Raw genomic sequence first — 13,535 nt, 5'->3', positions numbered from 1 at the left:
AAACTTTGTAGATGCGGGTGCACTTCACTTGTAGACCACTAGGCTGCATTGCAAAACTTTGTAGATGCAGGCAGGGTTCACTTGTCGGCCACTAGGGTGTAATGCAAAACTGTAGATGCAGGTGCAGTTCATTTTTTGACCGCTAGGGTGTGTTGCATATGTTGGCTTGCAATACTGGACTGCAGTTTGTAGAGGAGCCACCAGAGGATGCTTTTTGTAACTGGTAATGGTATTTTTTCCTTGTTGAGGGTTGTCAAGCTAACTCTCTAGTTTTGGAATTCCTAAGGGTCTTTACCCGGACTCGGAACCCATCTTGGACCCTGCTAGCTTGGTACCTCCTAAGGAATTTGCCTTTTTCCAATATTTCATAAACAATAATCACAAAACAGCCTGCCCATATCTTGCAGCTGGACTGCATTTGCCTCGTGGCCACTTGACTTTCAGACAGCTCTGCCCACACAAAGTAAGCTAATGCTGGAATGGTTGGGCCTCTTTTTTGCCCCTGTTGCCAGGACAACTTATCAATAAAGTTCAAAGGACTTGGGAGGTCGGATCTGGGCTAGCTGACCTCTTACTTATTCAAATTCCGTTGCCATGGAGACCTTTCCACGCTTTTACAACCACTTAAGGAGTAAGGCTTGAAATTTGCTTTGATTTACTGAAACAGGTTTTTCTTTCTTTGCTAGCTGCTGCTTGCTTCCAAGCCCCATACGTTTGGCCTTAACAGCAGCAGATTGGACTGGATAGGTTGGGAAGGGGGCTGTTTTATTATGTGATTCCTGTGGTCCCCTCCCCTGGAGCTCAATTAAACAGAAACAAAGTCTATCTTGCTTTCAAACAAGGAAAGAGAGGAAACATGTTTTTCTAATTCTGCAGGATCTGCTTTCTCAGTATATCAGAGGAGAAACAAAGAGTCTAGCCTGTAAGCATTCTTCCACAAACAAAAACAGGCTTTTCAGAGCAGATTAAGCCAGCTAGGATGTAGAGGCTGCTTTTCTCATGCAACTCTTGGCCCCCTTTTAGCACATTTTCTTAATCACAACAAAGTCCTTCATCTCAGGAGAGTTAATCAGCCTTTCTCACTGAAACGGGATGTTTATCTTTGCTCCAAGGGGGGGGGGTGGGGGAAATCCCTGCAGCTGTTCTCAGTTAAAATGCAAACAGAGGTTGGGATTCAACTTCAATATTACTGGAGGAAAGCTCAAAATAACACCATCTTTTTACTGTTCTGCCTCATTGTAGGCTTGCTGGGGGGTGGGGGGTGGGCATGCAGTTAACTCCAAGCTTAGGAATGTCATTCAGAATCAAGTTTATTATCAGGCATTCTTAATAGCAAAACTTACAGTTCAATGTTAAGATACTTCTGACTTTCCATAATCTGTTCCATCACGTGGTGTAAAAAGATGATGATTTCATTCCCGTGTTGAGAAGAGATACAGATAATACTACTCAGGTTCACAAAAGCATTTAAGCTGCCCGGCTATAAACTTTGCACGCAAGCAGAATGCCCCAGTGGCCAATCAGAAGCAGAGATGTGATCACATGTCATGGAACTACATTTCCCATAAGGCAGTCTCTGCCTACATTTCCCATGAGTTAGTTTCTTAAAGGAGACAGTTCTTAATTCCTACACTAGCTGTATACTGCTGAGGCAGCACACGCTCCAAAATTGTCAACAGTCTGAAGGGTTCTGGGCCTGCTTCGGGTATTTTATTTTTATTGTTTGCTTTTTGGTTACGGAATTATTGTTGTAGGCATCGGGGAGCACCTTTATTGACTAATACCTAGCTACACTGTGTCAGTATGCAACAGTTGCAAAATCAGGTGTGTGGATTTGGATATTCAGGTTTTGGGTGCAGTCGAAGTGCATTTGTGCAACTAAGGGAAGGATATATGTATCAAATGCATTTTATGCTGTGACTATATCTCAGTCACTATTGGGAAACTTTCTGTTCAGAATGTTTTCAAAAAGGGGTTGGAAAAGTTGGGACTTTTGCACTGATGGCAAAAAAAACCCTAGAAGCTGATTTCTACTTTTATTTTACATATGATTCCAACTGGTAGTTATGATCCCCCAAGTATTTGCAATCTTATTATCTGCAAGACTATCTACTCATTTCTGAACTTGTTCAGGCTTTAAAATGTTTGGGAAATTCTTCATTTTCATCTAGAAGAGCTATGCCCAATTCTGAAAAATCCCTGGAACTGGATACTAAAGCTTGAGTATTATTAGAAAATAGTTACTAAAAATAACGTATTAGTAACTCTTTTCAAATAATATTGAAGTTTTGATACCCAATTACTAGTTGCTACTTATTATTCTTCCAACAGTATCTTCACTGTTCTCTACTTTCGCATCTCAGATGTGACTGCCCTGATTCAGAATCTGACAATAGGCTGGTACATTTTACCTAAAAGGAAAATCTCATCTTGAATTAGGATAAAAAATATGACAAATAGATAACTGTACAGATAGTCCTCAACTTAAAACCATCAGTTTAGTGGTCAAAGTTAACAACCGCAGTGAAAAAAGTGACTTATGAACATTTTTAACACTTACAATCATTATAGTATCCCCATTCCATGTGATCAAAATTCAGATGCTTGGCAACTGGCATGTACTTATGCCGGTTGCAGTGATGTGATTGTCTTTTGTGATCTTCTGACAAGAATAGAATAGAATAGAATTTTTTTATTGGCCAAGTGTGGTTGGACACACAAGGAATTTGTCTTTGGTGCATTCATCAAGAATCATAAGGTACAACACTTAATGATAGTCATAGGGTACAAATAAGCAATCAAATCATACTAGGAAACCATCAATATAAATTGTAAGGATATAAGCAACAAGTTACAGTCATAAGTGGGAGGAGATGGGTGATAGGAATGATGAGAAGATTAATAGTAATGCAGACTTAGTGAATAGTTTGACATTGTTGGGGGAATTATTTATAGAGTGATGACATTCGGGGAAAAACTGTTCTTGTGTCTAGTTCTGATCTGCAGTGCTCTATAGCCTTGTTTTGAGGGTAGGAGTTGAAACAATTTATGTCCAGGATGTGAGGGGTCTATAAATATTTTCACAGCCCTCTTTTTGACTCGTGTGGTATACAGGTCTTCAATGGAAGGCAGGTTGGTAGTAATTGTTTTTTCTGCAGTTCTAATTGTCCTCTGAAGTCTGTGTCTATCTTGTTGGGCTGCAGAACCAAATCAGACAGTTATAGAGGTGCAGATGACGGACTCAATAATTCCTCTATAGAGCTGTATCAGCAGCTCCTTGGGCAGTTTGAGCTTCCTGAGTCAATGGGGAAGTGAGATTCACTTAACAGCTACATTGCTACCTTAATAACTGCAGTGATTCACTTAACAACTGGGGTAACAAAGGTCATACAATGGGGCAAAATTCACTTAACTGTCTTGCTTAGCAACAGACATTTGGGGCTCAATTGGGGTTGTAAGTTGAGAACTATCTGTATATGAATTATACATGATTTATTAAGAGAAGCATTTGATCCTTCCTAATATAAGAATAGCATAATTTAATTGAACGATGCTAATTTTTGAATTTATCGTTATTTAGAATTAATTTACAGGTATCACTAGAAGCAATATTATGTTTGATATAAGAAAATTACTACTGGTAGGTATAACTGGAGAAGCTTTTTTCTTATTGCTTTTTGCAATTTTGCTTTTGGAATGATTTGGATACCGTCGACTTTAATAGATAATAGAATATTGTGTAAAGATCGCTATGTTTAGGAGTCTTCCTATTAAGATGATATCTTATTTATTGAAATGGATTGAAAATGACAAGAGGTATGTACTTTATTAAAACAGTTTCACATAATTTTATGTGATACTGAATTAAATGTTTGACCAAATGTAATTATAGATAAGCACAATGTTCCCCAACTTTATATACTCCAAATGGAGAATAAACCTCAATTACAGGAAATCAGAACTTGTAATGTTATTGGTCAAATAACCTAGAAAATTGTGGTGGTATAGCTCAACCTATTTGGAGACCACAAAATTGGGGAAAGATTTCTGTTAGATTATGTGATTTTGTAATTATGGGTTTTCCCCCGTTAATAAATGTTTTGTTTTGTTTTAATCAATCCAGAATGATGTAGAACTGTATTTCCTTTATTCCATTCTCCAGTAATTCACAGTGCTCTCTGTTTATATCCTACTTCAGATTATTCTAAACACCAAGAGGCAGTGGCAGAAAATTGACATGGGTAAACAACAAATATGGAACTTGCTGAATTTCAAGTCTACAATAAAATCGATCAATAAAGTTCCACAGAACATGATGCATTCTACACCTGTGATTTTTAACCTAAAAAATAAGTGTCAGGATATGAGAAATTTTCCAGTATTGGAAGGTGAAATCCCATCATTCTGTAGACATATATTTGAGGGAAATATGAAGAACAGTGAAACATGTATTCAAAGGTAATTCTCTTGTTCTCAATATTCCTACCATTTTCATCTTTCATTTCATCATCAGTTTGAAGTAATATATTTGTATATGCATTTATTTACTGTATTGCTTTATATACTGCTCATTTCACAACTGCAATTTTGGGCAGCAAACAGGACTTTAAAAAATGTAACAATAACAAACAAAATGCATTATATATATATATTAGTATTGGAAGTAATTTTGTATGCTTTAGCTGAGATTGCAGATTCATTTAACTTGTCAGCACATAATCAAAGTTAAATATAATCAATAATTTATTTTTTTAAACATTTATATTATTTAGCTTATTTATAGCAGCACTCTACCAAAGATACTACGGGCAGTCTAGACAAAGAAAATCCAGAATCACAATTGAATACTTAAGAAAAACAAACAATGTAAGAGATACAATTGCATATACATCAGAAGTCCATTAGTACCCTGGACCCAGATACTCCTTCACCAATAAAACCCAGTGCATGCTGATTCTGTCCAATATGATGGGGTGAACAGAAATCATTGAGAAGAGATGTCTCCACAGGCATCTCACACACCCTGCATTCAAAAGGTTTCCGTTGTTTATTAAGGATGGAAGCTGGATGGATAAAGATACAAATGTATTTATTCTTTAACCATAGGTTATGCACATTTTTAGGATCATTTTTGGATGTAAAATGGCAGAAATTGTATTGTCATCTCAAAAACATCATCAAGAATATAGTACCAAGTTGTAATATTTAAAATCAATAATCTGATTCAAAGTATTTGGAATGAAGGGGGAGCTGACATTGCGACGATATGATGTGCTCTTTTGGAGCTCCAAGATCGCAGTTGATACTTCTGCCACTGGATGGTCCTTTTGGACCTAAACTGTCCTGAAGAGACAATGATAGAGAAGAGTACATCCTGCTGATCTTAGGGACACTGCAAAGTCCCTTATTGATCCAGGAGAAGCTCCTTTTTCCAATGATAGAAACCCAGCCTTGCTGAAGTTGGGTCAGCTCCAGAACGGAAAGAAAATGGAAAAGAAAGTGTGTCGCATTGATGAGGAAATTTTATCATTAGAAAAGAGACTACCCAAAGAAAATTCAAACTCAATTAAAATTGAAGACAAAAGAAAACAAGCAGCGAAATTAAACTACATTAGACTCAGTGTGTTATCCTTTTTTTAATTTCTCTTTTTACGAATGGAAGTTCTGCAAATGTTTCTTATTGTAAGGCTTAGTTTTCCTTCTTCTATTTTTTCTTCTTTATTTTATCTATATATACTTGTGGATTGAAAATTTCTTTTTTTTTTACAGTTTGATTGAATTGGTTTTTTATTAAGAATTTTTCTCAGTAAGTCTGCTATTTAAAGATGGCTGTAACAGCAGAGAGAGAAAAAAGTAACACTGCCACCTTAAGGCTGTAGGCTTGGAAACATTGTTTTTTCTTTCTTCTCTTTGATCACTGAAGTTACACTTCAAAGCCTTTCAGTTTGTTTATTGAGAGCGATAGTGGAAAGGGCTTGTGGAAAGAGCACAGATTGTTTACACAGGTGCTCTTTTGGAGTTTCTATTAGTAGCTGGACTGCAGTGAAGATAAAGCTTTAACCTGAAAGACTATAATGAATTTGTTTGGAATACAATAAAAGCCTTGAATGCTATAGTGGCAGTGTTTATAAGTTGGAAGGATGGCTCAACATGAAAAAGAAACATTAATATTGCAAATGATTATGTTTAAAATTCATAAAATATTAGTAATTACAGAGAAAATTTAGATGAGAATGGATGATGCAGAACAAAGAACAGCAAAAAGAGATGGAAAAAGTAAAGGCATTTATCAAAGGAAGAAAGTTGAGTACAGAGTTCCAAAAAATAGAAGGAAAAAAGGAACAAAGAGATAAGAAAATTGTTGATACTGAGAGCATACCCAGCGTGGTTGGAAATAATAAGAGTGGACTATGGAAAGAGAAGATAGGTGGACCAGAACTTTACCTCAGACCTCAAAGTACAGAAGAAGAAAAAAGAGAAAATTTGATAGAAGTAAGGAGAAAAATCTTGACTGAAACAGCGGTGATAACCAAAGATAAGTTGATAAAAGGAACAGATGGAGGGTTTCGAGTGCTCATAAGATATACAATGAGCAACAAGCTGCGAAAAAAAAGTCCATAAAAGACCTACTAAGAAAATAACCAGAATATTAATTCCACAAATGACACAAGATATAAAACTGCATTACTACAGGAAAGATACAGGTTGATGTAGTGAAAGTTTACAATAAAAATTAAGTCAAACCTAGTTAAATTTAGAGTATTATATATAGCCATATAAATGAGTAATAATGATAATAATACATATATAGGTACTAGTTTGAGGATATGAAATTTTATACAAAGTGCAAATGAGGACTATGAGAGGAGATTTAAAAGTATTTGTTATTAAATATAATCATTTTTTATTTAGAATATGTTAGAAAGATGAAATGTTGTTGGATCATTTTAGGAGGATTTAATGGAATGCTATTATATAGTTTTACTTCAAACTTAGGATATTTCATACAAAAGGATGTAAAAGCAATTTATAGTCAAATGAATGTTTAATAATTATAATAATTTTTATATAATGTTCTGGATTGATGATATGAGAATTTGTTTGAAATGAGTTGATAATTTGTGATTTTATATACATTTGAAAGTGAGGGCTATGGAAGGGATGCACAAAAACTTTACAACCAAATGACATGCTGTACGTGATTGAAGAAGGTTCTGTGTTTTATGTATTGTCTGTCTTTGTCTGACTAAAAAAGAAAAATATTCTTTTTTTAAAAACAAGAAATGACATACAAAGATTTTTGGGTTTGCGGAAATACCACCCTAAGAAAATAGAAATTAAGAGCTGGAAGAGACTCCTGCAAAAAGAAAGAAAGAGAGGAAGAGAAGAAATGACAGGAAAATGATGGAAGGAAGAGAGAAGGTGAGGAGAGGAAGATGGAAGGGGAAAGGTGAGAAGGAGAGAGGGTAAGAAGGGGAAGAGGTAGAGAGAAGTAGAGGAGAGGTAAGGGAAGAAGGAAGGGAAAGGAGAGTAGGAAAGAAGAAAGTAGAGAAGGGAGGGAGAGAAAAGAAGAGAGGAGAGGAGATGAGAGGAAGAGGAGGGAAGGAAGATAGAGAGGAGGAGCGGAAGATGGAAGGGAGAAGGAGAGAAGGTAGGAAGGGGAAGAGGAAGAGAGGAGGAGGGGAGAGGTAAGTGAAGAAGAAAGGGAAAGGAGGAAGGAAGGAAGGAAGGAAGTAGAGAAGGGAGGGAAAGAGAAAAGGAAAAGAGAAGAAGGTGGTGTCAAAATAGGTGAGGGATGGTAAACAAAACAACCCGAATGGAATATTACAATTCTATAAATAGAATGACAAATGTATTAGAATTATGAATGTAAAAAAAGAATAATAATTATGTGAATGTATATTTAGAGAACAAAAAATAAAAAACTTTATTTAAAAAAAGTATTTGGAATGAAGAGTTACTTAACAGGCAAATATAAAGGATCACTACATTTTTAAATAGTGTATAGGATCATAAGTATCAATATTATGAAGGATTAAAACACATTCTATTCTTATAAAGGTATTACAGAAAGGGCCTTCTATTGCTATTTATAAATGTAAGTTAATTTCTCCTCCTTAAATGTCTTCCTTCAGAGGCAAATAAATGCTCAGCAGCTCTCTTTCTAGTACCTATACAAAGCTAGCAATAGCAATAGCAGTTAGACTTATATACCGCTTCATAGGGCTTTCAGCCCTCTCTAAGCGGTTTACAGAGTCAGCATATTGCCCCCAACAATCCGGGTCCTCATTTTACCCACCTCGGAAGGATGGAAGGCTGAGTCAACCTTGAGCCAGTGAGATTTGAACCGCTGAACTGCAGATAACAGTCAGCTGAAGTGGCCTGCAGTACTGCACTCTAACCACTGTACCACCTCGGCTCTTATAAGCTAAGAAAGCTAAGAAAGTAATCAAAACTAGATATTTTTAATAAATATTTTTAATAAATACAAATAATACCTCTTCTATATTATTGAAAGGTTGTCTCAAGTTTTAACTTGAATGTAAGATATTTATATTGCAATTACTCAATATTTTGTAAAATCCCACTAAATGAATGGCTGTTTACATCAGTTAATCATGTTCCACAGATAAAAGCAGAGAAATCATTAACAAGAGCTGAAAGAGTAACATGAAGGCAAAACTTTTAATAAATTCTTACAGCTTAATTTGCAGATAATCTTTTTGAAAAAGCAAAAATCCAAGAATCAGAGAATGGAGTAATTTAAAATTTCTTTTAAGATCTGGGATATTCCCTATCATGGTAAAATATTCCTTAGTGACTTTATAATAGAACAGATCAAACATACTGGTAATCACATCTAAGTCAAGAATGGCATGCTTATATCTCAGGAAGCAGCCAGTCTTGCTGAGAATTTTGGCTTACCATGAACAATCAAGCATGCTAATGCAGGCTGTTTTATTGTTTCTACAAGACTCTCATGTAAATTTATTTTTCTTTACATTCCAAATAATAAAAATACTTGTAACTAGCAACTTTGTGGAATTTCCTTCTAACTATATACAATCTCATTATTTCCCTATCCATACTTGTATGATAGCAAAATAATATACCTACAGCTGTTTAGGATCTATGAGAACATTGATAAGGAGATTTGGAAAACATTTCTGATCTCGTGACTATTTTTTTTTTCATATTAGATATTCAGAGCTGTCTGAGAAGATCAGCAAAAGCAGAACAAAAAGTGCAATATTGATTCATACACAGAGGACAAAGAAATTGCTTGTTCACGAACGCTTAAAATTGCTTCTTGATGATGAATCTTTTCTTGAGCTTTCTCCTCTTGCAGGGCTTAATATGCCATATGGTGATGTTCCTGCTGGGGGATGTATCACTGGTAAGTTTTGTATAACTTACATGGCTGGCCCAGGAATTCTGGGAATTGAAGTCCATAGGTTGTAAAGTTTCCAAAGTTGCCCACTCTCAGTATAAGGGGAAATTCAATGTACAAGTAGTCCAATGGTGAGTTCCGGTACGCTGCAACAGGGCTCGGCGTCCACCACATGAACGCGTGCAGCACGTACGCAGTGCGCGCATGCCTACTTACTGCCCGTGACGCTCGAGCTGCTCAGCAGAGCATTGTGCAGGCGCTGTATGCTTTGTGTGCGTGAGTGAAAGCCCCGATTGGCTCAAATAGCAGTAAGGAGAACGGGTGGGTGGGCGGGCCCTCCAGAGCACCGTACCGGAATGGTACCTGGTGCTCCCAGCAGGCACAGGTATGCCCGTACCGGGGTATACCGGTTGTATCCCATCACTGAAGTAATCCTTGATTTACAACCACAACTGGGGCCAGAATTTCTGTTGCAAAGCAAGGCAATTGTTAAATGAGTAGTGCCTCATTTTATGATCTTTTTTACTACTTTTGAAAATTGAATCCCTGTAGTTAACTAAGTTATGTGATCATTAAGCAAATCCAGCTTCCGCCATTGACTTTCCTTGTCAGAAGTGAACTGGGAAGGTGATTACATGACCCTGGATATTGCAACCATTGTAAAGACATGTTGGTTGTCAAACACCCATACTTTGAATATGTGACTGTGGGGATGTCACAATGGTCATAAGTCACTCTTTTTAGTGCCATTGCAATTTTGAATGGTCGCTAAATGAAAAGTTATAAATCAAGCTTTACCTATAAATGACAGCAACATCTGCATGTCCAAAGCTCAACCAATGGTAGGAATTGGGCTTGCTGTCAACAACAGCAGCAAGTTAACCCTCTAACTGCTAAACATCTGGTAGTCATATTGTAACAATACGAGCAGCAAGTAGATTGAACATAGATATAAATAGAATAACCTGGAATAAATCAATGAATAAATAAATATTGGAAATTTAAAATGAAAAGCAACTCCAAAATTGTATCAATTAATTCAGAAATAAATATAAATTATTGAGTGAGCAGTTGAAAACCAAATTATTAATGAATTAAATAGTTCAAGTTGATAGAAGTAATTATATTTAAGACAAAGGTAATAACTAAAAGGAAAGCAAAATAAAATTGGGGTACAAACTGAGTTTTCAAGATGCTTTGATAATTTGGTTTTAATATATTTGGGGATTTTGAAAAAAGTGTTATTTGTTTTGTCTCTGTTTTGTTCCGTATATTCCAACCCTATCATCACAGTGATGTAGCAAATATTGAAACTCAAGCTATCTCCTTGATAGCTCAGTTACAAAAGTTATCAAAAACTATCTGGAATATTTTGTACTATGCCTTAAAGTTGTATACAATTATAAATTATTTACATTTGTAGAAAACTTGCTAATGTTTCTCTCATTATAATTCTTTTCACTCTTGTTGAAGGAATTGGAAGAATATCTGGAATCTGGTGTTCTTTCATGGCAAATGATTCATCAATAAAAGGTGGAACCATTTATCCTGTTACCTTGAAGAAAATACTAAGATGTCAAGAAATAGCAATTAAAAATAAACTTCCATTTGTCTACATAGTAGACAGTGGGGGAGCATTCTTGCCACTTCAGGTAAAACAATAATATAACAAATAAGTTATAATACAATGCTATATTATTGTATATAATACTGCATACACTTAGGCATATAAGGCTTATAGGATGGATAGGTGTATAAGCCTATCTGTCACATTTTTAACCAAAGTACTATGAAAAATGTGCCACCTTCAATAAGCCATTTCTCCAATTTTTATTTGTTTTAATTTCCACAATTGGTCTATCTCCGAGTAATTCACAGATTATCCATTTCTTACAGTATTTTGGTTAAAAATTTGAAGGTCATCTCATATGAGCATCTCATTCATATATGAGAGTATATGCAGGATATACAGGTACAGGTAGTCTTTGACTTATGACTGTAATGGAGCCTGCCGGTTGCAGTCATAAGTCTTACCAATTGTAAAGTGGACTATAGAACAAATATTATATGGAAAAGACAAGAAGGTCTTCTAGTCCAACCACTTCCTTAAAACAGGAGACCTTATACCATCCCAGCCAAATGATTATCCAGTTTATTTTTGAAAACTATCAGTCATAGAGCACTATGGAATCTATTCCATTGATTAATCGTTCTCACTGTCAAAAAAATTCTTCTTACTTTTAGGTTGGATCTCTCTTTAACAAGCTTCTACCCATTACTTTTTGTCTTGACCTTCAGTGTTTTGAAGAATGAATAAGTCTCCTTTTGTAACAGCCCCTCAAGTACTGGAAGACAGTTTTCAAGATCCCCCTAATCTTTCTCTTCAATGGGCTAGACATGTCTAGCTCCCTCAATCATTTGTCATACAATTTAGCCTCTGGGCCCTTTTTCAACTTTATTGTTCTTCTCTGCATACTTTCTAACGTCTTATCATATTTTTTTATTATAGTGACCAGAACTGTCCTCAAGATTCCAAATGTATATTGCAATAATGCAATATAAAGCAATATTATCCCTTTTCATGTCTTGATGCTATCCCTCTTTTGATGCAGCCAAGGACTGCATTGGCTTTTTTGGCAACTGCAATACATTGCTGGTTCATAATTAAGTGTTGGTCCACTAGTCCACTTAGATCTCTCTTATAGTTACTATTGTTGATCTAGATAACTCATATTCTGTACCTATTAATTTTATTTTTCCTGCCTAAGTGCAGGACCTTACTTTTCTCACCACTGACTTACTTCTTCTTGGATTAGGATTCAGTGGTCAGGTTTGTCAAGAGCCTTCTGACTCTTGAGTCTATTTTCCAACTATCCCCAGCTTGGGGTCATCTGCATATTTGATGATTTCCCCTTCTTGTCTAAATCATTTATGAAGATGGTGAAGTGTTCCATTGAGAATTACATGGTAGATCTGGTTCGCTAGCAAATTGCGAATCCGTCTGGTGATGGTACTGTCCACATTGTTCTGTGTTATTATGAATGGAATGGAATGAGCTGGAAGGGACTGTGGAGTTCTACTAATCCAGCCCCCTGCTCAAACAGGAGAACCTATACTATTTCAGATAAGTGACTGTCTAGACTCTTCTTAAAAACATCCAGTGATGGAGCACCCATGATTTCTGAAGGCAAGCTGTTTCACTGGTTAATTATATCCTCACTGTTAGGACGTTTCTCCTTAATTCCAGGTTGCTTCTCTCTTTGATTAGTTTCCAACTATTGTTTCTTGTCCTGCCCTCTGGTGCTTTGGTGAATAATTTGACCCCCTCTTCTTTGTCCAGTACTTTGCCCCTCAAGTACTGGAATACTGCTATCATGTCACCCCTAATTCTTCTTTCCTTTAGACTAGCCAAACACAAATCCTGCAGCCATTCTTCATATGTTTCTTCATAGGTAGGCTATGGTCTACTTTGTCAAAATACTTTACTAAAGTCCAAATATACTATGTCCACAATATTTCACTGGTTCGCTAATTTAATCACGAATATCAAGAATGCAATAAAGTTTGTCTGGTATGATCTGTTTTTAAAAAATCCATGCTAGCTTATAGAAATCATCTTGTGTGTTTCTAAGTGCTCACAGATCTACTTGATTATTTTTTCCAAGATTTTCCCGAGTATTGATCTCAAGCTGTTTCCTTGACTTTCTTCTTGTTTCTTATATATTGAAAGAAACTTCTTCATTATATACTGTATGTGTGTGTGTGTGTGTGTATAGCATTAATTCTCAGTATTAACTCAAATTGAGCCTTAGCTTTCCTGACTATTTCCTTGAAGATTCAGGCTATTTGCTGCTATTCTGTTTTAGTCATGTGGCCCTCTTTTCATTTTTTTATATTTGTTCCTCAATTTGCCAGAGAGTTTTTTGGGGAACCATGTTGGTTTCGCATGATGTCTTTTTTCTTTATTGTTTTCACATATGTGATCATCCAGTTTTACTGTCTTTTTATGCAGCAGTCATTGTGAATGCTGTGGTCATTAAGGGAATTCTTTGTTCATTATGGAATTTTGTATCAAAAACCTATAGGAGGACTAGCAGAGCCAGGGGAAGGAGTTAAAAGAAGCATCAGTTTAGAATTGTTATGT

The 13,535-nt window shown here is 35.9% G+C and overlaps 1 protein-coding gene across 8 annotated transcripts in view; it reads left to right on the top strand.

Annotated features, from left to right (window-relative positions):
- The first annotated feature begins 1,619 nt into the window (after window positions 1–1,619).
- Window positions 1,620–13,535, top strand: part of LOC116508939 (methylcrotonoyl-CoA carboxylase beta chain, mitochondrial-like) — a 45,651-nt gene continuing 33,735 nt past the window's right edge. For 6 of the 8 annotated variants that reach the window (XR_004255447.1, XM_032217789.1, XM_032217786.1 and 3 more), the window contains exons 1-4: window positions 1,630–1,824; window positions 4,199–4,458; window positions 9,201–9,397; window positions 10,865–11,043. Coding sequence is in view for 7 of the 8 variants with exons in the window: in XM_032217789.1 (XP_032073680.1) it covers window positions 1,804–1,824; window positions 4,199–4,458; window positions 9,201–9,397; window positions 10,865–11,043 (657 nt within the window). In the remaining variant the exon portion in view is untranslated. Of the gene's footprint in view, window positions 1,825–4,198; window positions 4,459–7,419; window positions 7,451–9,200; window positions 9,398–10,864; window positions 11,044–13,535 lie in introns of those variants that run through there. The other 2 variants (XM_032217791.1, XM_032217792.1) reach the window with 2 other exon arrangements.

The sequence above is a fragment of the Thamnophis elegans genome, chromosome 5 (assembly GCF_009769535.1).
Source record: "Thamnophis elegans isolate rThaEle1 chromosome 5, rThaEle1.pri, whole genome shotgun sequence".
Classification (NCBI taxonomy): Eukaryota; Metazoa; Chordata; class Lepidosauria; order Squamata; family Colubridae; genus Thamnophis; species Thamnophis elegans.
The sequence above is the reverse complement of the archived record's forward strand: the minus strand, read 5'-3'. Positions and strand labels throughout refer to the sequence as shown.